Source organism: Rhinopithecus bieti, unplaced genomic scaffold (assembly GCF_001698545.2).
Source record: "Rhinopithecus bieti isolate Rb0 unplaced genomic scaffold, ASM169854v2 scaffold_11842, whole genome shotgun sequence".
Classification (NCBI taxonomy): domain Eukaryota; kingdom Metazoa; phylum Chordata; class Mammalia; order Primates; family Cercopithecidae; genus Rhinopithecus; species Rhinopithecus bieti.
In genome coordinates, this window is record NW_016806902.1 from 216,501 (window position 1) to 243,833 (window position 27,333).

Consider the following 27,333-nt stretch of genomic DNA (forward strand, 5'->3'; position numbering starts at 1 on the left):
AAAAAAAAAATCTTGAAAAGAAAGCAATAAAGTAATTGCTGACATTATCTTTGTGGCCACCATTTATGTGCTTACTATGTCCTAAGAACTGCTTTAAGTACTTTAGCATACCTTGTACTTAATAATTGTGACACTTAGTCTTTTGTTTTTTTGTTTTGTTTTGTTTGAAACAGGGTATCCCTCTGTTGCCCGGGCCGGAGCACAGTGGCACAATCACAGCTCACTAAAGCCTCGACCTCCTGAGTTCAAGCAGTCCTCCTGCCTCAGCCTCCCAAGTAGCTGCAACTCGGGCATGTGTCACCACGCCTGGCTAATTTTTGTATTTTTGGTAGAAATGGGGTTTCGCCATGTGGCCCAGGCTGGTTTCAAACTCCTGGGCTCAAGAGATCTGCCCGCCTCAGTCTCTCAAAGTGCTGGGATTACAGGCAGAGCCCCCAATTCAAAACCAGGTAAAATGTTAACAGCTCTTGTCAGAAAACCAAAAACAAAGAAAGGGTAACTTTGTGAGATGATGAATACGTTAATTTGCTTCACTATAGTAATCTTTTTACTATCTATATGTACCCCATAACATCATGTGTATCTTAAAAATATACAATAAAAGAAAATTATTTCTTAAAAAAAGAGTGATCCCAAAGCCTTGTTCTCTTCATCACTCCATGATGGATCCAAATCCTCCTCCCAGCCACTAAAAAATTACTTTTCTCTTTGTCTCCTCCTGTTCCTGTTCCACCCCAACCCATTCTCAAAACAAGACAAAACCAGATTCAGGTTTCACAGTCACAAGTCCTTCCAGTCATACAGTGATAATTCTTGGAAAGTGATGAATGGATTTTAAAAATCCGATTACATACAACAATGTTCTCAAAACATCCTTACTAATTGCTTTCTGGAGCTGAAGCTGATATATCAACATGCTCCCTAATCAACTTAGCAAATTAGTGCTTATGGAGTTTAATATTTTAAAAGCATAGCCTTCTATTCAAATTAATAAATGGTTCACAATCATGTTTAGGAACAAAGTAGTACACTTTCTGTGTGCTGACTATAATTGCAAGTAAAGTATCTTTTCCATGTTCAGTCTAGGGAGAAACTTTCCATTATAACATGGGCAGAAACACCAAAATTTTATGAGATTATTGTGGGATAATCATAAAGCTTTAATATTGCCACATAAATTATTGAAGAAATTTGGTGAGGTGGGGAAAGAGATGAAAACAAATACTGCATCACTTTATTACTGTTTTTGATAAAGAATTTTGCCACCCTAGAAGTATTTAATGAAAGTCAAGCACTAGGAACATGGCTGTACTAAAAAGACAGAAAATGGATTAAATTCAAACAATACTCAAAAGACAAAAAAAAACTGTAAACAAAGTAATTTAAAAATAACTATTAATCTCAGTAAATCAAAAGCACGAAGAAACTCACTACGCTCTGCTCTCTTTAAATAGATGCTTGCAAAATAAATATTTAGTGAAATTTCTAGAGTAGAGAAGATAAGGCTAAACCAATTGTGCATACCAGATATGATGGAGCCCGGGGACAGATTACCATGTTGTAGTTTATGCTTTGTAGAACCAAAGACCTGTGTCCCAATGTCACTCCTTCCTGAAGGTTTATGCTATTATCTTTATCCTTAGAGAATAGGTGAGATAAGGAGGTAGGGCATACTAGGGAGGAAAAGTCCAATTCAGTCCTTACCACAAGGAACTAGAGCTGATGAGTGGCAAAACAATAAACCAAGGGGCAGAGCCCCTACCAAAAGTTTCAGAGAAATACTTCAGGCTCTAAGCATTTGTGATCCTTGATAAATTCTACATCCATTTCCAAACTCAAGTCATTCAGCGAGCACTAGCTTTTTTGAAAAACCTCAACTTTTGTTTGTTTGGTGGGGAAAGGAGGGTGGGGTGCACAGAGAATAATAGGTTTGAACAATTTTAGTAACAGCTTTCCACTTTCCTCCAATAAACTGGTTGAATTTGGTTTTGTGCTTTCATTGCAAGAGGCTACAATAATTTTCATTCATTCATTCAGTGATAACAAAATTCTAAGAATCTGTTCAACATTCCATTTACATAAAAAGGAAACTATCTAGTAATTTCTTCTTTCACTACTGCCAGTAATTTAAACATTCCCATAGAGGTATTTACCTACTACTTCCAAGGTTGTTGTGACATTTGCTGATCCAAAAGTATTATTGGCATAACACATGAACACTCCAGAATCATTAACTCTCGCTGAACTGATAGTCAGCGTTGCCTGACGTTCATAATTGAAGTCACCGTGATGCCAGCTATTATATTTCTCCTGTAGTTTAGTCTGCTTGTTTCAGAAAAGGAGGAAAAAAAATAAAGATTACCATATAATTTATATTCAGAATCTTTCCTAGATAAATTAAAAATAGCAGCAATTAACTTCTCCATATTAGCTTTCATTATACACCACTTAAGTAAGAATAATAAAACGTCATGACAAGTCTGCCATTGGAACACTTCATATTACAGGATTATATTGAAAGACCGTCATTATTAATGATTAGGAAAAAATGAAAATTCATTTCTTAACCCTAGTATGTATAATTCCAAATTCTATGCAACGCTAAATTTTAAAAGTTGCTATATATGAAATATTATAGGATACTGATATTTTGTAATATGAGTCAGCATATTTTTGTCCTGTCCTGTTACATCATTTTCTATTCTATGTCCCAACAACTGAGAGCAAACACACTGCTAATATCAATAATGTTCTCTTTTATTAAAATTTATTATTTGTAAGAATGAAAACAGAATCACAATGTCAACAACTAGCTTGGAAACTCATCTTGCAGTTCTCACCCAGCAGAACCTTGTGAACCACTGATGGGAGTTTCAAGGTATAAGAGACATCTAAGAACAAGTCCCAAATTATTTAAGCATGAGCTGAAAAGAAAAGGTTGTGCATTTACCCTTGTGATAATACCATCTCACTCATTATTTGTCTGCAGACGAGACATGGAGATATTTCTCGTATTTAAAAAGTCATGGGGGAAACCATAACATAAGCTACAACAGCTTTCTGAAAAGATTAAAGAAAGTCAAATATAGCTTTCTGCATCTTCCAAATTTACTGTAATGTACACCCACTCCTATCACAATGAGAAAAAAAAAAAAAACCAACTAAGTAAAGTAAAAGGAGCTAATATTGACGTGGAATGAGACCAACAGTGATTCCTTGGCGAGGCTTTGGTAAACCTAATAAAGCATCTGACAGTATTATAAATCAGAAAAATCCTTCTGGAAAGGAGCGTGCCAGGATGTTCATACCCTCTGATCAACTCTAGCAAATTTAACTTGAGGAAATTGCTCAACAGAAAATAAAAGCTCCAACATGTTGGTTGTGGTAAAAACTCAGAAATGACCTAAATGTATATCAAGTATAGCATTATGACTGTAAGAGAGGTGTTTACCTATTTAAAAAGCACAAATTGAATGTACCTTAAAATTGCAATCATGTGATAATATATATGCATAGGGGAAAAGAGAAAAAAATATGAAAAAATGCAGACTATATAGCATTTATAAGGAATAGACACTTGGGACTACTGAGCAGTTGAAATCTGGTAGTCCAAAGTAAGTTGTGCTGTAAAGATAAAGTATGTCCTGGATTTTGAAGCCTTAGTATTAAAAAAAATGTAAAACATCTCATTAATAATTTTTATGTTCATTACATTATGGAATAATATTTTAGACACACTGGGTCAAATAAAATATATTATTAAAATTGATTTTACCTTTATTTTTTGTAATGCGCCTACTAGAAAATTTAAAATTACACATATGGTTCATGTATTTCTATTACACAGCATTGCTATCTATGATGGTGGGATTATACCTATTTTTTAATGTTATTATGGTTGTACAAATATTTTTACATTAAAGTAACCACACATAAAAGTTGACTGCTGAAGCTGAATGTTTCAAACTAAAAAGAACAGAAACCTGCTTTGCTGTTAACTAATTGTGAGATCTTAGGTAAGTCAAGAGCATCACTAGGCTTGACTTTTGTTTCTAAAAGGGTATTTGGGAACAAACCTATCTTTAAAGGCTTTTCCAGTGTGTAACACTTTGTAGATTTCCTACTATCCCCTTCTAAGAGAGTCTTCTAATAATTGGCAGAAATGTACCATTTCACAGCATAAGATCAATTGTCAAGAAGATGTAAAAGCAAGGTGAAGCAACATTTTCAAACTGGCTTTTCCCAGTTCATAGTTTTACAGACTTCTCTACAAAGGCAGAGTGACAATGGACAGATAACATACCAAAGTCTCGATTTAAGGTATCTTCCTTCTAGTTCTTTCAAGAGCCCAAGAGTCCACAGCAGAACTCAAACAGGAACACTGAACTTGTCAGCGTCCAAAGGAATAGTGCAGTCATAAGAGATGCAGCATGAACATCCAAACCCAAAGCCCATAATTTAGGATACTGTCAAAGATTCTGATTATAAGTAAGTAAAAATGCGAGGGTTTAGAGGCATTAAGAAAGCTAACCAACCAAGATTAACAGTACTGAACAAACTCCAAGACTCCCCTGTGCTGAAACAATGGCAACAATGCTAAAAAGTCATTTTACCCTAAATTACATTGTGAGTTAAACTTATTCCAAAGGGTCAGAATAAAATATTATGGATTTTTGAATAATTTGATAGTGCTAATAGTATTCCAAATTAAGCCAAAAGATATCAATAAAAGATTCATGGATGAAACTTGGCAGACAGCCATGAGCCCCATCTGCAAGTCACACATTACATATTGTTTGCACGTGATTTGGTTTTCCTTAACCCTTGGAGGTGCACACTGGGATTTCCCCAAAGAGCTCCTAACACTGAAGGCTTATCTACCAACACCAGTGGATTAATTGGGAATGGCATGCAGGGCTCCTGGGAAAAATGGTTCAGAACAAAACTGCCTGGGGCAATTTATTTCTCATCTCAAAAAAGGGTAATGTTCAAGCTATACAGAGGTTCAAATGCACACCCCGTCTAAATTGTTCTCTCATCTGAAATCAAGGATTATAGAAAGCCAATTAATATGGGATTGTATTCTGTAAGGTTAGCCAAAAATCCATACCTAAGCTAATGTTTTTATTACATTATATGATACAAAAACTAAAATGTTTCTCTGAGTCATTAGTTTGAAAGAATAAGTCTACGGTACAATCCATTCTCCCAGTCAATGGCAGGCTTCATTTAGCAAGATATCATCCACCACAGGTCTACACCAATATCATCACAATGTCTTTGCATTATGGTAATCACCATGGTTATTTGTTTAGCAAAGAGTTTTTTAAACAGGTATAAAATTGCCAAGGTTGAATACGGGGCAGGAGGAGGAAGAGGAAGAGAAAGAAAATACAGTTTTCTGGTGAATATCTGAGACTGTCTATTCTTTTTAAGTATGGAAGTGGCAATGCTTTTCAATATTTTAAATAATCTGGCCTAAACAGTATCAATAATAGTTTAAATCAAAGTATTCATGCAGTTAACCATGTTTTTTAAGTCCCTAACAGAGTTTTTCAAAGAAACAGCATGAAGCAATAACATGAATCTGAAGTTCCCTCAAGTTTCTCAAAATAAATGTATAAAATTAATTTGTTACTAATAATAAATGTATATATCTCCATGTGGAGGTATGAAAGGGGGAAATATGCAATCCCAGCACTCTCCCAGACAATCCACCTCTGACAGACACACTAACCGAGGTAGTTCCAGGACAGACTCTTCTTAAAGAGAAACCTTACCATCTCCCACAGAGACAGAACAATATGTTGAAAAGAATGAAGCAATTCACTCACCTGACTGTTTTCCCTTTTCCACGTTGAGTACACAGAACTAGACACATCTTTTATTGTGCACGTCACTGTGAATTCTTCGCCTTCCCTAAGAAGATAGCTTGCTTTGGACACAGACACAACAGGCACAGCTTTGAAGGCTAGAATGAAAAGAAATGTGGCCCCTCAAATAATTTGTTGTATTATAGCATGAAATTTTGATTTACCATTTCTCCTCAAATGTGTACAGCTTACTTTGTCATCTTTTAAATAAAATACAAAGCATGGTGCTAACCTATCTGTACTACTTGCATATCTGAAGGTATCAGCAATTAAATCATGCCTCCTTCAAGTAAATTGAGTGAAAATAACAGAAATGCCCACGGTGAGATTATAATGCTTCTGGAAAATGCTTTTTCAAAACCAAGGAGAAGCCCTAGCATAGGGAAGCTGCTTTAATCTTTACTTCAGACAACCTTGATGGTGTCATGAGGATGTGACCAACAACTACTTACATTCTTTCAAGCAAACAGGCATCTTTCTCATGCAAATCCTACCCTGTGCACTTCTGGAAATCCCAGGCTTTAAATAATCAAATTTTCCCTAATTTCAATAAGTATACTTTTCAAAAGCCTTAGTAAAACTGTACTCAATAGCTGAATGTCAGCTGGTGTTGAATTAGATGATACCTGAGATTTAAAACCTAGATTATCTTCCAGCTAACGAAATATTCTACATAATGGCACAACAATAACAGTCAACTAGAATTTTCCTTCTCAGATCTCAAACAGTTTGAGAATGCATTGCAACTGATCAGCTGAAGGGAAAGCCAATTCACATGTCAAAAGTAAATCAAAGAATGAATCATCTGCATGCTAATCTTTTCAACCAACATAATTCAAGCTGCCCAGTGGGTTTCTCTTGGAAGTAATACTTGATGTAATTATGAAACTTTGGGCTGACTTAAGTCAGTCCAGTCTAAATGCCAGTCGATGGCAGACACATTCGCCTCTATGAGAGGCAGTTGTGGAACCGCCACACAGGGTCAGGACCATGAAATAAACAGACTCAAAAGCAGATGACATTTTTTGAAGCTGGGGGAAATATGAAGAGCCAGCTCCCTGACTGACTACACTAAGGTGGACCAACGAGGAGGGAAGTCTTCTTTAGATGAGTGAGTTCTCAACTCCCAGAAGCAGATAAGAAACAGCCAGTACCTGGCCTCACTTTCAGGATGAATTTGTCTGACAGCACTGACTTGCCCTCCTGGTCCGCAGAACAATGCAGACAGAGCCGATGGTAGGCGCGTTTCACACTTTTGATCGTGATGCCAGCCTTGGGGTCAGGAACAAACCTCAAGTCCTTGGGAAGAGGCTTCCCCTGGCACCCCTTGAGGGAATAACTGGTCACTTCTGGGTCTGTGAGAGGACAGCGGACCAGTGTGTCATTGTCTTCTTTACCATACAAGGAGCGGTCAACAAGGAAAAGCTTGGCAGGATCTGTAGAAGCGCATATCCAAAATTAGTAGTTGGAATGGCTGGTCACAGACACTGAAAACACTTTTTAAAAGATCTAATATGTTGCCTTTCATGACTAGTGGCACAAATGGCTGCTTTTTTCTGTGTAAACAAAAGCAAAATTTATCCATCTAGTACTATTGAGAATTAACATTTATTAAACGCTTTCCAGGTATCACACACTAAGCTTGGACACCATTACACTTAATCTTATTTAATCTTCAAATTGCCCCTCCCGTGATCAGTACTATCATTATTGCCATTTCATAGATGAAACTGCATCATCATAAAAGCAACCCTCCTCAAGTGACATGACCTGGAAATGGCTGATTGGAACTCAAACCCAGGTCCAACAGAGAGCAGCATTTGAGCTCTTAAAACTTCAGGAAAACTTTATTACAACTCCAGGGATCATCCACCAATAAGCCAGTGTGATGATTCCTAGTGAGAGCAGGAAAGTCTTCCTCCTTCTAACCCCTCAGTGCAGGGCCCTTTCCAGGGTTTCCCATCTCCAGAGTCTTTGGGATTCTAAAGAGAATCCAAAAAACTCTCACCAGGCCACCTAGTACCCATGACAGGTGAACCTCACTCGATTCATATTCCTCTGAAGAAACATGCAAATGTAACTTCTGGAAATCAAGTTATTTCAAATGCACAAGGGGAGCTTGTGAGCTTCAGGAATGCTGTGACAAATACCGTAGCCCCCCAGGACGCTTGTGAGTGAAAGTGAACACTATTAGTCTTTATGACAGGACACCAGGCACAGACTGGGAGTGGCTCAGGCTGACTGGGGCCTCACAGAAGCCAGACAAACCTAATTCCGTATACACAATATGCTGCCACCCTCTACAGTGTAATGATAATACAGATACATGTTTAGGCCCACAGATTACATTTAAAATCTGTTTTTAAACTGTCCTTTCCATCTGAAAATCAGGTGTTTCACAAACATGAACTTGACATCATTGAAATAGGTTTGTGTTTTATCCTTAACCTTGACCAATTTTGAAAAAAAGTTTTCCAAGATAAATTACGCATCTCCCAGCCTTACTAATTTATTCTGCAAATAAATGACTTCATGATGGTTGAACTATGTATGGTCCCAGGCCATAGCTAGTTACTGTTCTATCTACTCTTTATTGGTCACTTGAGTCTAGCTTCTACAACGATGCTCGACCTTCCTTCATTGCCATAACACAGATTACTTAAGTATTCAAAGATCTTACATTTGTTATAATTAAGGATAGTTCCAAGATACAGAAGATGACTTTCCCTATAAAGAAAGTCTGTGAGCCCTGTTAGAGTGATTTAACCAATTCAACAGTTTTCCTCATTCACTGAACTGTTATGATACTTCATCGCCACCTGGAAATTGCAGAATGCCTTCCTGAATGTAAAGGACAGCACATGGGTTAGCTCAGCAATTACAGAAGCATGCCCTGAGGCGAAGTGGTGACTTACCAGGGTATATCTCTTTGCAGCTACCTACTTAGGAAAGGACAACTGATAAAGCGGAGAGGCACAGTCAAGCTTTAGAGTCAGCTTTATTCGCTCCTGACGGAGCATGTTAGAATTTGTACCATCCGGGCTCCCTAACAATTATGTAAGGAAGACAAGACAGAATGGATCATCTTATCCAAATACTGTAGTAAGGAACTGAACTCACGAGGCACCTACGATCTCCAATCTAGAATAAAAGTATCTATTATTCATTCATAATATCATGGATAAGGCCTCTCACTCAGGCCTGTTTCAAAGACAGCCCCAGTCTAGGGACACCAAGAACTAGAAAACAGGACTCCATTTCTCCTCCCGTCACTTGGATATGCCCCTTAAGCTGTCAGTAGATCAGTTTTTACATCAACTACAAGATACACTGCTGCCCAGCATGCCTACTCTTGACAAGGCTATTAAAATCATAGACAAATCACTGAACTTGTCATAGGAAATGAGGCATAGAACTCCAACTACCATATTTATTTTTCTTTTGTTTATAAGAGGTCACAATGTTTTCTACGGACAACTCTACAAAGAACCCATGACAGACATGGGATGTTTAGCTGACCAAGTTATTTTTCTGAAATTTACTCCTTAAGAGTGGGCCACATCTTTTGAAGTGTTGGTCTGGTTAGGCCTTGAGAGGCCTTTGGTTCCCTGAAGTGTTTTTACTAAGTGGGAGTATCTAGTATCTCAAGGCATTAAAATGCAGCTTTCCCAAAGGGCCTAATTGATTCTCAGGGTTTACTCAAAGCACCAGCGCAAATGGGCTAAACCTACTGTAATCTCATTAGGAAAAGTATCACAGTCCTGCAGTCCTCCAGCTGGGGTCATACCCAAAGCCACTATGTATCATATCAAAAGATGGGGGAGAACAGTAAAGAAACATGTGTTTTAGGCTTCCTAGACCCAGCCAGAAATATTTTATCTATGGCTCAGTGATCCATATGCCATCCAAAATTAAGAGCAGGATATTAAATTCTCGAAAGCACAGCATCGCAGAAAGCCAAGCATTTACCTCTAACAAACACATAAATGGAACTGCTTAAGCCGTGTTTGTTGGTGCATGTGTATTTGCCAGTGTTGGTGGCCTCTGCCTTTTCTGTGATCCATTCATTCTGCTTATTCTCATTCGTTTCATCCAGGATCTCAAAAGTCCATTTGACAAAGCCTGGATCAATGCACAACAGCCTAATCTCGTTGCCCACGTGGACTATTAACTCTGATTTTGCTGGATGGATGGATGGTGGAGACGGTTCCCCTGGACTCACAGATGGTTGAGAAGAGCCTGCCAAGAAAAACAGAATCGTGTTGAGTATGATCGTCTTCCTTGGCGAAATAAAGCACTTATTCCAATACTGAATTCCATCTTCTGTGTACTCTACAATAAAAATAGGACAAAGCTGCCCTGCTATTTATGGCTGAAAAGAGAGTTCTGCCTAAAATTTCTTAAGTTCATCTGGAAAATTAAGTTATTTTCTCCAACCCTCAATGAATCCTGAGGGTCACATTTGGTCCCCAAGCCAGGATGTGCTGGATGCCACAGCCTTCTCTGGGTTAAACATACAACTGGGTCAAGTTTTCATTCTGAGTATGGGCCATCTTCACAGTGTGGACATGCAGACACCCAGCTTAGAAACAACAGAAACAAAATCTCACACTATGGGGGGGCAGGGAACTACTGGCCTGTCACTCTCTTTGGCAGAATGTACATGACCATGACATAGAATAGCTTTTCCTTAAAACTGTGTGAATTCAGTTATTTCTATATAATTCCCTTTACATGGCAATGTTCATCAAAAGGAGAACTATTCACAAATCTCTAAACACTAAGGCAGAAAATGATACACCTGTTTTAACACCCTAATGCCTAAATAGGTTTCCTAGATAGGAAACTATTTAGTTTATAAAGATGCAAACTTTAGGCTCTGAATATGAAACCTGAACTCTAGAAATTTTACAACAGCCAGTTCATTCAGTCATGCATGCCTCCATGTAATCAAATACCTATTCATTATCATCTACAAAAGCACCATGATAGATGCTGGGGAAAAGTTCATGCTAGTGTGAGACATGATCCTTACATACATTTCAGGGTTTAAAGAACAAACTGCTGGCCAGGTGCCGTGGCTCACGCCTGTAATCCCAGCACTTTGGGAGGCTGAGGTGGGAAGACCGCTTGAGCCTAGGAGTTCGAGACCAGCCTGGGCAACACAGTGAGACCCGCCCCCCACCCAACACATCTACAAAAACTAGAAAAAACATTAGCTGGACATGGTAGTGGGCACCTGTATTCCCAGCTACATGGGAGGCTGAGGCGGGAGATCACTTAAGCCCAGGAGGTCGAGGCTGCAGCAAACCGTGATTGCAACACTGCACTCCAGCCTGAGTGACAGAGTGAGACTCTATCTCTCTTAAAAAAAAAAAAAAAAAAAAGAACTACTGAAGTAAAACATAGCTATGAGATTTACTGTGAATCTGAAGAAGAAGAGGTGGGCTGGAGTGTAACCATATCATAAAGGCAAAGGAGGAGAAGGAGAAGACGAAAGCATGAAGAAAGGGCTGGCAGTGAAGTGAGCACAGAGCCTCTAGAGTCATTCAGAAACTGGCCTGGCTAAAAAACGGTGCCTTGTGGAGCACGTGACAGGTGAGACTACATGGAGTGAAACCAGATCCACCAAGGGTTCTGAACTTCTGGGTGTAAATTCTGGGAATGTACCTCAGGGACCCTGTAGATTCACTCTAGGTTTTTCAGCAGAGAAGTGACATGCACAGTGAGATCCCAGATAATCAACTAGATTCAAAGAAGTGAGTGAAAAGTGCTAGTCACAGGCAGAAGTAATGAGAACCTACAGTAAGGAATTCAGAATAAAGACGAAAAGACACCACAGATTGTCAGAGGAAGGACATGTCGGTGGGATGAAAAAGCAAAAGGTTGACTCAGGGAGGACTTCAGTGAGGAGGCAGAAGGCAAGGTCCCCAGGTGAGGTGGGCTTGGGCAGTGTGATAACAAGACTCCCTGGGGGCTCTCAGTGACCTCTTGTAGAATGATGAGGGGAATGGTCCGGGGAATGGTTCATGCACATCAGATTTATGTCCCCTGCCACCATATGCAAGGTTGCAGATGAGGACTGATCTGAGTGAGCCACACAAGTTCAGCATGGCTGAGGATAGGGGATGAGGGCATAGTCTGAGGGGAGGGGACGTGAGAGGTGTCATTTGCTCACAGGTACAACCTGGCTGGTAATGGGACTTCTCAGCAGTGGGTTGCTTATAACCTGGAATTCAGACGATGGTGGTCCAGTAACACCTTGTGAAGTTAAAAAACAAGATCAGATCATTAAAGAAACGGGTTTGAGGAACGAACCAACCACTGATCTTAAAGGGATCTTCCAGCCAAGAGGGTGTAGGAAAGGGTCATGAGAGATTTAAGAAAAAGAACCACCAGGAAGAAAGGGGAGAGAGGCTAAGTGGCAAAGAAGGCAATGCAGTACAAAGTTTCAAAGAGAGGGTGGTGGCTTTAAGGGCAGATGCCACAGTAAGATGGCAGGAAATGAACAAAAGACCCCTAATCTGGTTACAAAGAGACCGCTGGAAATTCTAAAGTACAATTTCAGTTGAGTGGGAAGTGTCATTTGCTCCAGGGTTACAGACTGCAAATGCAGAGCTCTCCCTTGGGTAGTTCTGGCAGTGTAAGACGGAAATAGAGATCTGTAGCTGAACCAGGCTTAAAGGTAAAGAAAACAGGAGACCTCCTCGCATGTGAGATAGAAAGAAGAGCACTTATGGGTAGGGACAGACGGAAGGTGCTTTATAGGAGGGTGGAAATTGCTTCCTGCAGGTGTGTGTATAGATGACCAGTCTCAATTCCTGTTTGTTAGCCAAATATTGCCTGTGGTGGCATCCACTGTAGCCCCATTATGTCAAGCAAAGTACACCCCAGATCAAAAGACAATAAGGCCAATTATAAACACTAAATATTATTAGGCACCAACAACGTGATAAAGGCTATAGAGTGAGACGTTGAGTCCACTCAGTGCAGCATCTAAATGTGGCAGCAAGAATATGGACACGCAGTGGCCAGGATTATTTTCAGAGTTGTACAGAGCACTAAATAATAAAAACAGAGGCAGCAATAAATAGAGATGTTATTTCTATTATTTATTCTTTTTAAAAAAGGAACAGTTCCCAATGAATGTGCATGATATTGATAGCAAATTTGACCCAATAATTCTTAAAGATTTATACTGCAATCTATTTCAATCAATTCCATTTTCTCATGGGTTGATCTGATGGATATAGATAATTACAATCCAGTCAAGGAAACATCCTTGACTTCCTGAGACACACCAGGCCAATGCAGCTAAGTCTAGCTGTGTGACATAGGCAAATCACCCTAACTCTGTGTCCAAGTTTCCACACCTGGAAAATGAGGATAAAAATACCCTCATCTCATAGAATTCTTCTGAGAATCGGGTGAAGTAACACATGCAAGGAGATTAAAACAGGACTGGACAGTTTTTAATACATGCTATCATAGAAAAGCAGGAAAGCCTTTCAGCATACCAAGTGAGAGCTTGGCTCTTGAGTTAGGACTGTCTAGAGTTGCATCTGGGCTCTGATACTAAGTGCGTAACCCTGAGGCAAGTTCCTACTCAGCTCTGCTCTCAGTTTCTCATCTGTAAAGTGGGGATAGTAACAGTACTTATTTTATAAGGCTGTTACGTAAAGCTCTTAGAACTATGCTTGGGTACATGGAAAACACATAATGTCAGGCACACTGATTCCAGAAATGGAACATCTTATTGGCCCTCCAAATCAGTCCAGACTCACCCACTTCCTATGTATGGGACGAGTTCCCATCATCTGCCAAATACATTCCTACCTGACTTCCCCATCTCGGGCAGCACATCCTAGCATTCTTTCCTTCAGAGCCTCCTCCACACACCCTGTATCCCTTCCATTCTTGCTGTCCTACCCGAGACCAGCCAACTACTTCACAGAGGTAACATCCTCTCCTAAAAGACTCCTCGCCAGCCGCCACCCACCCCACCCCAACTCATCCTCCCTCAAAGCTCTGAGGTCCAGCCTAAAACAATACCTTTTTTTTTTTTTTTTTTTTAAAACAACTCTACCCCCAGCCTCAAAACCACAAAAGAGGCAGCAGCAGCTAACAGTAGCAGCTCTTACAACTTTAAAGGAACTGTCATGGGGTTAACTTCTAGCTGTTTTCCCCAGATCCAACCTGCCTCTCCTTAGGCTGACTGGCTAAGGATCCTGAGAACATTCTTCATCCATTGTCATGCCCATCATTCTTTCTGCCTGTGTCCCTTGGACACATCTTATCTTGTGTAAAGCCTCACTGAAGACAGCCTCTTCATGGATGTTGTTCCCTAGCCACTCCATGTCGCTGTCCTCACTAATCTGTCCTCACTAAATCTCACCAACAAAGGCAGCCCATCACTCATTTGCCTTGTACTGATGTTCAACTGTGTCCATATCTCCTACACCCACTCCAAGGTCTGAGATCCTGCAGGTAAGGATCCTAAATCGTACTTTTCCCTCTAGCACAGTAATACAAACATTCTCTTCAATCCTGAACACATGAAAAAATAAAGAGAAGGACAGGCTCCTAAACACCCAGTCCCTATAACAGATGTCAACAGTCTACATATCTATCCCCAAAAGATGACCCATGTCAATTCTGCTGCTCCACCAAGAAAAGCCTGGCTTCATTAAATCAAAAAGCCATGCATATCTCCAAAGAGGGCCCTCTAAATTCAAGATCATGAGTTCATGCTTCACTTCTAGAGTTTTAAAAAATAATTAATTGCCACCAGAAGTATTCAGGGTTTTATTTTCAAAATAAATGATTTATAAACTCACATTATAAAATGAAAATAGGGCTTTTATTAGGGTGGGACTGTAATGTTTATTCTCTTTTTTAAATTGTCTTTAATATTGTTATAGTAGTCTCACAATTTTTAAAAACTGTAAAGATTTGTTCAAAAGAGTAGAGCTTCATATTAAGAGAATGCCTTTCAAAAAGGTATTCCGACTTAGCTTTGAAATTGCTCTGAAATTCCAAATTTTGAAAAGTGTGTGGTAGACAGCAAGTTCTTAACAAACGTTTCTTGAATTGTGTTTTATCTGCATCAGGACTTTTTGCATTAGCAAATGTACTTCCCCAATTATGTTTGGCTGAGGCTAATATTAAGGTTTGTTTTCTGTTCCCTGAACATGTGTTAATTAATGAACCCAAAAAAAGGATAGATGGCAAAACCCAACACTCTGGAGACCAGCTAGTACTATAAGGAATGATGGCTGTAAGCTAGGAGCTCCAGGAACTATTCCGTAAATACTTATTCAGTAAATACAGGTACTTGACAAGTGCTGAACCTAGCAAATGGCCTTTGCTTTCAAAGAGCTTTAAGGAGGACTGGGACACTTACGAACAGTCAACAATGCAAGATTTTAGTGATAGTTCAGAATAAAAGAAATGCCAACAAACCCTCTGCTTATAACCTCTTCAGGTACTTGCTATGTCTCCCTCATCACTAGTAGTATAAAATTCAACCAAAATAATTGAAAGCAGAAACTCAAACCCATACTTGTACACCAATGTTCCCAGCAGTATTATTCACCATAGCCAAAAGGTGGAAACAATCCAAATGTGGTCCAATAACTTATGAATGGATAAAATGTGTTATATACATACAATGGAATATTACTCAGCCAAAAAAAAGTAACATTCTATACATGCCGCACATGAATGAACCTTGCAAACAGTATGCTAGGTCAAATGTGCCAGACACAAAGGCATGTTGTATGATACCAGTTATATGACATACCTAGGATAGGCTAATTCACAGAGACAGAAAGTAGAACAGGTTACCAAGGTGTGGGGAGGGAGTACAGAGGGGAATGGACAGTTATTATTTAATAAGTTTCTATTTGGGATATAAAGAAGTTCTGGAAATGGTTAGTGGTGATGGTTACACAACATTGTGAAGATACTTGGTGCCACACAGAATTGGGACACTTAAAAATAGTACATCCTAAGTTACATGTATTTTACCACAATTAACTTTTTTAAAACTCAACAATTCTTTAATGCCCAGCTAAACCTAAAACTTGCCTCAGGTATCTGGACGCTTTTTTTTATCTCATCACACTGGCCTCTATTATTAGCATCTGTAAACCCCTCCATGTTGTTTTAAATCATGTCATTAAAAAATTAATTGCTTCACTATTTTATTTAGTTTTCTATACAGTTGAGCTTATACTAAATAAGCATTGGCAGAGGAAGGTCTTTTAACTCTCTGAGCAGAAAGACCTAGCTCTTATTTTAAACCACACTGACCTTGCCCAAGGCATTTTTAATGTCCAATGCTATTAAGTTCTTCTCTAGTGTATCTTTGCTCTTCTACTCACACCATGAGTCATGTGGTTTTATCCCCAAACCTGCTTATAGGAGTTGTATTTGATATTTTATTATGTATAAATTATATGTATAAAGTGCACATTATAGAAATTGGTGAAAAATAAGTGTGTGCTTACGGGGAGAAGGCTGTTAATTCTTCCATAACTAACAAAGGCTTTCTATGGGTCGCTCAACTAAAGAAAGCCTACTATTGAATTAATGTGGCAAACATTAGCAAATCAGGGGAGGGCCTCCTTAGCGGGGGTTCTGCATTTGGATTGTTTCACAAGTACTCCATTTAAGGACACAAAAATAAGGAATCACAAATCCTGCACTGTGGGTGTGGTGTATGGAAAGAATGGCAGCTCAGAACTTTCCTGAGAAAGACCATCGCTCAACCAAAACTCAAAGAGGAGGCTTTGGCCCTCCATCAAAAGATAGGCAACTGTCCTATCTTCTGTTTTTAAGTAAAAATAAAATATTCAAGCATACCTGTAGTATTTTTTTAACACGTCAATTCCCAGACTAGTTGAGACTGCAATTCTGGGCGCAGTGATCTGTGGAAGGAGAGACCTGTTGATGGAGCCCAAGGGTGCTCCCAGGCAATTTTCAGCAGTGGCTGGCCCAGGTCAACCATGACTGCAAGGTCTTTCTATCCTTCACAAACGGCTAAAGCTCCAACAACTGGATTGATAGCTGGGGTTAAAAGTAAGGAAGTCCTTTCTAAACCTGTCCTCCTTTAGAAACAGATATAAGGAACTAGACAAAATAATGGCGGGGAAGAAAAGAAAATCTACCACATTAGAGAGACCTATTCTAGTTTTGGGGAAGTAGAGCAGGAAGAATTGTGACTAGGGCACAGCCTGTGCATTGCAGTTCAACTACTCTTCGGTTCACATAGTGTTTAACCACAATTCGTAATAAAAAAGCTAATGATTTGTATATCATACTGTTTCTGATATACTTTTATATCCCCATAGGAATAAACTGGATGAAAACCAAGATGGAAGGATCCCAGTAATCGCCCACAACACCCATGAGGCTTTACAAACAAAGAGATGATACTGGAAATAGCGTGCAGATGGGGGAGGGGGAGTATGAACTCAGTGAAAACCATACGAGTCCTCAAAATGCTCTTGCCCAGAAGTGAGGAGACGAAATCATCTCTGGATCACCCACACGAACCAAAGGAAGTCATGCAACAGAGTCCCAAAACTGTCCCTGTTCTACTGTGGGGAGCCCACTCCACCATCATCATTAAAGTGTGACCTTTCAACATGCATGTACTGTGTAACCGGAACGAGTGCTCATGGGGGAACTCACAGCCTTGTGCAAAGACAAAATGCTAATGAAATAAAAATATCAAGAGGTGATGCACATGCTACAGGCCTGTGCTGCCCAGAAGAATCATGAAAGGGTGGAGGGGAGAGCTGAGCCAGGAAGACTTTGTATATGTATTTGCATGTGTATGTGTTTCTACGTGTATTCAAGGAAAAGGAAGGCGAAGACAAAGTTCTCAAAGCATGAACGGGTGCGGTGCTTCAGGAAAAGCTAGTCCTATGGGGACGCCAACCCAACCAAACTGTGAGCTCTCACAATCCAAAGTAAGGTCTCTGTCCAGTGCCAGGAATATGGCACGTGCGCAGTAAGTGCAGAGCAAAGGAATCTCTACAGTACAGAAAATGCAAAGGGGCAGAAAGGAAAGAATGGTTAAATAATTAGTGGTATCACCCTACAGAGCAATGCTTTTTCACTGAGGATGTTTATGAGTCTTTTTTTTTTTTTTTGGAGACGGGGTCTTGCTCTGTCGTTGCTGAGGCTGGAGTGCAGTGGCGCGATCTCGGCTCACTGCAGCCTCTGCCTCCTGGGCTCAAGCATTTCTCCCACCTCAGCCTCTCAAGTAGTTGGGATTATAGGGGTGGACCACCACACCCAGTTAATTTTTGCATTTTTAGTAGCGATGTGGTTTCACCATGTTGGCGAGTCTGGTCTTGAACTTTTGACCTCAGGTAATCCACCCGCCTCGGCCTCCCAAAGTTGATTATGAGTCTTCTTGAAGGTCGATTTCACTCAGTGGTAAATAATTTTAAAGAGTCTTTCATATTGTTTTACATATTGTAATATAGAAGGTAAAATCAAATGTATTTTTTTCAGGAGGAAATACATGAGTTTTCGAAGAAATTGAATTACTTTACAACTACACATTCCCAAATGTCCCACTCAAACCCCTGGTCCCTCCAATCTTTAAACGTATTCCATGGAAAAGTTTGAGAGCATACCTGGATGGATCACACTTTCTATTTCCAAAGATTTTTCTGGGTAAGAGAAAGTTCAGATCTATCTTTAATCCAGTAACACAGAGATTAAAGCACGTATATAGGCAGAACTCATAATTAAAATCTGCTCAGGGCCAGGCGTGGTGGCTGACACCTGTAATCCTAGCACTTTGGGAGGCAGAGGCAGGCAGATCACTTGAGTCCAGGAGTTATAGACCAGCCTAGGCAATATGGTGAGACCCCATTTCTACAAAAAATACAAAAATTAGCCGGGTGTGGTGGCACACTCCTGTAGTCCCAGGTACTCAGGAGGCTGACGTTGGTGGATCACCTGAGCCCAAGAGGTCGAGGCTACAGTGAGCTGAGATTGTGCCACGGCACTCCAGCCTGAGGAGCAGAGTAAGGTCCCATTTCAAGAAAAACAAAAAACCTTCTCAGGTTTAGTCATGAGATGAATGATAAGTAACTGTTGGACATCATTTCCTCCTTACCTTTCATTGTAATACTCCCACGTCCAGGCCTGAGAAACCAGTTCCTTTAGACAAAGCAAATTTCTGTTTAGCTGTTAAAAATTAAAGAAATGTTCTATCTGCATGCCAGTTCTCAGTACTGTATTATGTACATGATATTTAGTGATTTTACAGAATTTGGACAGTTTAAGGTTTCAAGCAATAGCACTATACCATTTTAAAATGATTAGCCATTTAAAATTCACAAAATAACAGACTTCATTACAGCATACTTAGTTTTTTTTTTTTTTTTTTTTTTTTTTTTTTTTTTTAAATAGCTCCTTAAGTATATTTCAAGGTTGGTCTAAAGATGATGAACTAATTGACACAGAGGAATCACAGAACAGAAAAATAAAGCTAAAGCTAGAGTGTCAGTAATTAATGGCAAACAAGGCTGGATCAGTAACAAACCAAGCACTTCTGTAACATGTCCTCATTGATGAAAGGGGAATTGAGCTCCTCTCATTTTGGCCTGGGAGTACAAAGAAGGGGCTCACAGCTTGGTGGGGAAGACAGACTCATCTAATTACCATACAATAAAGCAAGTACAAGCTAAAACACAGGGCAGAGTATTATGGAGAACTGAGCTGGGAACCTAAGGCAGTGGGCAAGTGGAGAGGGCTCAGAAAAAGATTCCTAGGGCTCAAAACAAGTGATGCATGTGGCCAGGCTGAGGAGAAGAGGAGAAAAGTCTATCACTCGGGTTGGGGGAGAAGGGAGAGACATTCAAGACCAAGTATCACAGAACTAGTAGAGTCAGGGCCTAGGAGTCACAAAATCATTCAGAATTGCTGCAGGTGTGAGGCCAGAGAGGGACGGAGGGCAGGACCCCCGGAGGCCTCCTCCATCATGGTAAGGGGGTGAGCTGCAGATGTATGTTTTGGGAGGACTCCTCTGGGAGCAGTGAAGGACAGTGCAAGGGGAAAAGAACCGGAGACAAGGTCAGTCAGAGACAACCAGTCAGTGACCCAGAAAAGAGCTGACAAGGGCATCAATCAGAGGCAGTGGGGTGAAGGGGAAGGGTGGCTATATGCCAGGTAAGCCTAGGACCTTGGTTGGGCTGGCCCTGGACAGTGAAGAAGCAAGAAGGAGAAAAATATCCCTGGTTTTGTCTTACATGATGGGGAGATGGGGTGCCAATGGATTGGAGGGTAAAACAGATGTTGAGGCATTTGGCCCAGCAGCCAGCAGCACCTGGAAACTGGAGGCAGGAGGTGGGGATAGGTCGAGGCCACAGATATACTCTGGAGTCTTACTGGCACACAGAGGGCGGTAGTGGTGGCCATGAAATCGCCCAGGGAGGGAGTGGAGACTACAAAGAACAGAGGGCCCACAGGGAAATGACAAGGCCCAGGGTGGCTGAAGTAGGGTAGAGATGACAATGACTCCATTGCTAAAGGAGAACCAGGAAATTCAAGATCAGACAGTGCACAGGGCCTTCTGTTAGGTTGGTGCAAAAGTAATTGCGGTTTTTGCCATTACTTTTAATGGCAAAATAGAAGGACACTAGAATCTCTGAGGACAAGGCAGTAGGTGGGGGAGCAGAGAAGGATGGGGAACCTACCCCCAAGTCTCCAGGGCACAGGACTGGCCATTGACAGCAGTGAGGACAGAGAATCACAGAACTCATACACTCATTAGCAACCCCGGCTGCATGTCAGAACCACCAGAGTTTTGCCTACAGTAGTCAAACCAGGATCTCTAGATGCAGGGCGTGGCGACTGGTACAGTAGAATCAGACCTGGTCATTGGTATGGCAGAAGTGGGACATGGAAGAAGGGAGCTTTGTCGTGCTGCTGGGGGAGCAGCAACCGCGGGGGCTGACTGGTGTCGGGGAAGAGGTTGGGGAGGAGGTAGAGGGAGGACCCTCAAAATCAGTGAGTGTGGGGGACAGTGCCTGATGGCGGCATGAAGACACAGGGTGCTCCCAGAGGGCTCAGAATGAAGAGTTAGGGAGATGAACATCCACAGAGAAAGATGGCAATAAAGAAAGAAGGAACTGAGGGGAGGGATAGCCAGAGGGGTGACTAGAAGGGCTCCTAAGATGACCTGCCCAAGACTCCAGGCTGCTGCCGCTAGCCTCAGGAGCTGATATATGTGTCCATAAGGTGCAGAAGCTCATTTTGGGCTCAAGACCCCCCTTTTTTGGACCTACTCTTTTCAGGAGACTCTCAGTGGTACAAAGGAGCCCACGGTACATGTGGGTCCCACATTTCCAAGGACATGTGAGAGGAAGTAGTTCCCAGGCTCCCCAAGGCTAGAGAGGGATGTCGCACTGCACACAAAGGCACATCCTTTGCAGTGGAGGCAGTCAGGCTGCACCACCCCACCCCACCCGCACACCTCTGTGTGGGTGTTCAACCTGGGTGGCTTCACCTGTGGTTTGGGCCCTTCCTGCCTCTGCTACTGAGTAGTTTCCTCCTCAGAGTTTTGTGAAGGGCCAAGTCAGCCCTTCAATTTTCTGCCTTAAACCACACGGACATAGTGCCAAGGTATCGTTTGTGTCGATCCCACCTTTCCTGTAGCATTTTCATGTTGTGCTTTTCTGTCTTTTATTTTTGTGATCTCTGGGCAAATCAGATGGACTTCATTCTCTGCGATGAAGCATTTCCCCACTCAGATTCCTCAAAATTGCCCAACTAGGATATTCATTTTAGTGCAACCCTCACCTTGACTCATTCCTTCCACCAGTTCCCAATTCACAAGCGTGCCACCTGGTGGCAAAAGAAGATGCCCTCAGGCTGCTTCTGCTTTTTGAACAGCACTCCCAAGATAGAAAACATGTTAAATGTTCTGTGTGCTTCTAAGGAAACTTACTAAGAGGACCCAGCAGCAAGGACTCAAGCTTCCAATGAGTGAGTTTTAGAGACAGGACATCTGTCACAGCTTTTCTCAGGCTGGAGAAGATAAGCAAAATTATTAAATGCTTGGAGTCTGGTAAATATTTAATATCTCTATATATCAGATGAAATGTATAACAGCATACTTTTGCAGGTAGTTATACTTGGGTTTTGGGGGTTTTTGTCTTCCCCTTGCTGCCGCCCCCCACCTTTTTGTGGAGAATGAGCTCTCGCTATGCTGCCCAAGCAGATCTCGAACTCCTGGGCTCACGCTATTCTCCTGCCTCTGCCTTCCTATGTGCTGGAATTACAGGTGTGAGCCACCGTGCCCGGCCACAACTGCACACTTTTAAGCAATTAGTGAAGGATGTGAAGGGGAAAAATATACTGGTAGAGACATAGCAGTTCTGGATTCTAAATCATTAGGCAAGTTACTTAGGTTATCTAGACCTCATTTTTCTCGTCTGATGAAGTAAATATTTAGTCTAAAGCCACTAACAATTCTAAGATCTGTAATTAAATGCTTAGGAGAAATAAATGCTGAGGTGATGGGATAACCCCAATTATCCTGATTTAGTCATTCTACATTGTATGTTTGGAATTAAACACATAGGCCATAGGAAGGTTAAGATAGGCCGGGAATAGCAGCTCACACCTGTAATCCCAGCACTGTGGGAGGCTGAGGCAGGAGGATCACTTGAGGAGTTTGAGACCAGCATGGCTAATATGGCAAAACCTTGTCTCTACTAAAAATACAAAAATTAGCCAGGTGTGGTGTCACATGCCTGTAATCCCAGCTACTCAGGAGGCTGAGGCACAAGAATTGTTTGAACCAGGGTGGCGGAGGTTGCAGGAGGCGGAGGTTGCAGTGAGCCAAGATTGTACCACTGCACTCCAGCTTGGGTGACGGGACAAGACTCTGTCTTTAAAAAAAAAAAAAAAAAAAAAAAAGACCGTCAAGATAAAGAAATATCAGCCGGGCACAGTGGCTCACACCTGTAATCTCAGCACTTTAGGAGGCCGAGGCAGATGGATCACTTGAGGCTAGGAGTTCAAGACCAATCTTGACCAACACAGAAACTCCATCTCTACTAAAAATACCCCAAAAAATTAGCTGGATATGCTGACATGTGCCTGTAATCTCAGCTTAGGAGGCTGAGGGAGGAGAATCACTTGAACCTGGGAGGTGGAGGCTGCAGTGAGCCAAGATCATGCCACTTCACTCTAGCCTGGGCAACAGAGTGAGACTCCATTTCAAAAAAAAAAAAAGAAAAGAAAAAAACAGATAAATCTCTTACATTAATACAAATTCAGTGCTTGGGCCAGGCATGGTGGCCCATGCCCGTAATCCCAGAACTTTGGGAGGTCAAGGCGGGAGGACTGCTTACCCAGGAGCTCGAGACCAGCTTGTGCAATGTGGCTAAACATCATCTCTGCAAAAAATACAAAAATTATTCGGGCATGGTGGCATGTGCCTGTACTCTCAGCTCTTTGGGAGGCTGAGGTGGGAGGATTGCTTGAGCCCAGGAAGTTGAGGCTGCAGTGAGCTGTGATCGTGCCACTACACTACAGCCTGGGAAACAAAGATAGATCCAGTCTCAAAAAAAAAAAAAAAGAAAAAGAAAATTCAGTTCTTGTACATAGAAAGCACTCAAATGTTTGTGGCAAGAATGAATAGCAGTGATTCCCTTATAATATAAACATATAGCTAAACATATATATGTTTATAATATATAACTTTTTAAATATATTTTATAATATATATATATATATAATATATAACTTGTTTGTTTTTGAGACAGAGTCTCACTCTGTCTCCCAGGCTGGAGTGAAGTGGCATGATCTCCGCTCACTGCAACCTCCATCCCCACTAGGTTCAAACGATTCTCCTGTCTCAGCCTCCCGAGTAGCTGGGATTACAGGCACCCGCCACCATGCCCAGTTAATTTTTGTATTTTTAGTAGAACTGGATTTTCGCCATGTTGGCCAGGCTGATCTCGAACTCCTGGCCTCAGGTGATCCACCCGCCTCGGCCTCTCAAAGTACTAGGACTACAGGTGTGAGCCACCATGCCAGGCCTACTTTGTTTTTATACTACTCTTTGGACACAGAATTAGAATAAGGACCTAAACATGAAATTTGACTTATGGCTCTGACATCTTATAATTAACTGTGAAGATGCAAGTATCATTCGCCACTCAAAGACGTACCTTTCTCAGCTAATTATGTGGTCAAACTTCTCCTAAATACGCACACATTACCAGCAGCAAAGACCTTCATAGGACTACTAAATATATTCTCTTCTCACTCACTCATCCTAACAAAAATACAACCTAAGTCTTGAGGAAAGACCTTCCCTTTTGATCTCAGAGACAGACTAAGAAGAAACCTTTCTCTGCCATTATGAAGTCAGTCTTTGGGGAGCTGCATAAAGTCTGGATGTGACAAGGAAAATATGCTAGGATCCACCCCTGAGTAGAAAGGAGGAACTTTCCCATTTCCAGCGGGTTCTTCCCAAGAGCCTAGCACAGTCTTCCCTACCTGCCCCCTGCCGCCGTAAATATGTAGATTTCTGTGTTTTGATTTCTGGAAAGCACATATCGAAACGTGAACCAGAAAAGCACTAAGGATTGGAATCCAATAAACACCAGAGCAAGGCCCTCACCATCTGTGAAGTTTGGGGTGGGGGTAGAGAGCTCGTCCCTTCTTTGAACATTGGCTTCCTTCACTTAAAGAACAATTCAGAACAAAGTAAAAAGAAACAGGTCAAAAGAGCATGGCAGAGGTCAGCCACACTAGTCAAAGGCTTCACCCCCGCCCCAGACCTAGGACATACAATAAGGGAGCCCTGGTGCAGTCTCCCCTCCGAGCAGATCCCCCTGGCTGCACGCTTTACAAACAGATGGGGGTAGCCGGATCCTCGCAAGAAGATCCTGCAGGAGGACCTGTCAAGTGCAAACTGCCATCATGTTAGCATTGTCCTGGACATGCGCGGGTGTGAGCAAGTGTGAGCTCCAATATTCACTGATCACCAAATTTCCTATCAGGAAACGCAGACTTCTGCAAAATGTCAATTCCCTGCAGACTCAGGAGGGAAAACGGGGTTTTGAGGAAGACAAATAAGGCTGGCGCGGTGGCTCATACCTGTAATGCCAGCACTTTGGGAGGCCGAGGCAGGTGGATCACCTGAGGTCGGGAGTTCGAGACCAGTCTGCCCAACATGGCGAAACCTCATCTCTACCAAAAATACAAAAAAATTAGCCAAGCTTGGTGGCGGGCACCTGTAGTCCCAGTTACTCAGCAGGCTGAGGCAGGAGAATTGCTTGAACCTGGGAGGCAGAGGTTGCAGTGAGACGAGATTGCGCCACTGCACTCTAGCCTGGGCGACAAGAACGAAACTCCTTCTCAACAACAACAAAAAAGGACGAATGAATGAAAACTTCAAGACATAAAAAAGTGTGACAACCCTAAACTCTAGTTCTAATGTATGGCATCTAATTTGAATTATATCAAATGAAACATAAGTGAGAGACTGATTAACATTTATACATACACACATGCGTATCTGTGTGCACGTGTATATATACACATATATCTGGCAACTGGGGCATTTAAGAAATTTTTTACTATGGTAAAATATACATGACATAAAATTTACCATTTTAACCTTGCAAGTATACAGTTCAGTGGCATTAAGCACATTCATGTTGCTGTACGGCCATCACCATTATCCATTTCCAGAACTTTTTCATCATCCCAAACAGAAACATTGTACCCATTGCATAATGACTCACCATTCTCTACACCCTCCAACCCCTGATCACTATGATTCTACTTTCTGTCTGGATGAATTTCATTATTCTAGGTACCTCATATAAGTGGAATCATATAGTATTTGTCCTTTTCTCTCTTGCTTATTTAACTCAATATAATGTCTGCAAGGTTCATCTATGTTGTATCATTTGCAAAAGTTGACTTCCCTTTCAAGGCTGAATAATATTCCATTGTGTAGATGCTATATTTTTGTTTATCCATTCGTCTTGACATTTTATTTCCCTAAGGCATTTTTAAAACCTGTCTTCAATTATGATCTACGTTTTGGAAAGGCCTGATTTTCTAGCTCTTAAAAATGCTAGAAATTATACCTGACTTAGATACTTAAGCTAATTTTCATTATAATGGATAAATCAGTACATTTTGCTAGTGAATATACTCTGAAATCCTGCTTTTAATGGGCCTGTCAAATAGGGAAAATTGCACCTTCCCCTCCATCCCACACACTGAACAGAGAGGACATTTTTCCATCTATTTCCACTTTCAAAACTGTCACTTTATAGCCACAGGGATGGTTTATACAAAGGAAGTAAAACAAAATTATTAATAAGAAAACAAGTTTTATCTGAGGCCGTTGCTAGAAAAAAGGTTACTGCCCTTGATAACTGTTCTGCAAACAGACTTGTATTATCAGCAGCAGAACAGTTTACCTACAGCTCGGGATAACAAGCAGAGGCAAATCTCCTTTCTCCCCTCTTTCTGGAGTTGGTAGAAACATTCAGGGAGCCCCTTTTCACTTGCCTTTGTGTTACCTTGTCATAGAGGAGGATCTGTTTTTTAAGTGCTAGAGAGAGCCAATTCCAGGAAGGCAGTGCACGTGTTTTAGAATACGAGTTTAATTTAAAGGGCTCACAAGTGAGCAGCTCACAATGTCACTCCCTGGAGCAGGGCCCTCAGCTCTAGAGGGACAGGGTAAAGGCTGCACTTGGGTGGAGACAGAGGAACTCACCCTGGGTGGTCTCAGTGTTCTCATGGAACACAAGGCTGTCTCTTTCAGTGGGTCTTCAAAGGGGCACAGCAAAGTTGGGGGAGGGGGTCATGCGAGCAACTTACTCTCAAATGGTTCAGAAACAAAATATGTATATAAAACAAAATAAATGTAGCAAGATGTTAACAACTGGTATACTGGAGTTCTCTGTACTAATCTTGCAATTTTCCTGTAAGTTTGAAATTATTTCCAAAAAAGGAGCTTTAAAACAAAAAGTGGGTCCAGCTTTGTAACTTTATTCAGCAATATTGGAAAGTCTAGAAGGAGGATCAGACACTGGAAATTACGGTGTCTCTCTGAGCTTGGGTGAGCAGGTGAAAACAACAGGAGTATTATGAAAACAGGTATGGGTTTGGAGTCAGACATGCATGGATTCCAATTTAAGCAATGTGAGACTTTGGGAAAACTCATTTGACCTCTACAAACTTCAGTTTTGACATCTATGGGGGTAAAATAGGTTGGAATCTTCACGTGACCTTCAAATCCTTTAAAATGCTTTATACTCAAATAAAATGGTCCTGTTATTACTACTACTATAATTACTGTACTATAATTATAGCAAGAAGAGAAGGGGGTGAGGCAACGTGAAGGAGCAAGGGAGACTGCCTCACAGGGATTGGGGGAGGGAGGGAGGGAGGG

The 27,333-nt window shown here is 41.2% G+C and overlaps 1 protein-coding gene across 4 annotated transcripts in view; it reads right to left on the reverse strand.

Annotated features, from left to right (window-relative positions):
• Positions 1 to 27,333, reverse strand: part of KIT (KIT proto-oncogene, receptor tyrosine kinase) — an 83,071-nt gene that overhangs the window by 35,470 nt on the left and 20,268 nt on the right. For all 4 annotated transcript variants that reach the window (XM_017878648.1, XM_017878646.1, XM_017878647.1 and 1 more), the window contains exons 2-5: positions 9,843 to 10,112; positions 7,028 to 7,309; positions 5,835 to 5,971; positions 2,154 to 2,322 (exon numbers count right to left, since the gene is read on the reverse strand). In XM_017878648.1, the coding sequence (XP_017734137.1) occupies positions 2,154 to 2,322; positions 5,835 to 5,971; positions 7,028 to 7,309; positions 9,843 to 10,112 (858 nt within the window). The remainder of the gene's footprint in view (positions 1 to 2,153; positions 2,323 to 5,834; positions 5,972 to 7,027; positions 7,310 to 9,842; positions 10,113 to 27,333) is intronic.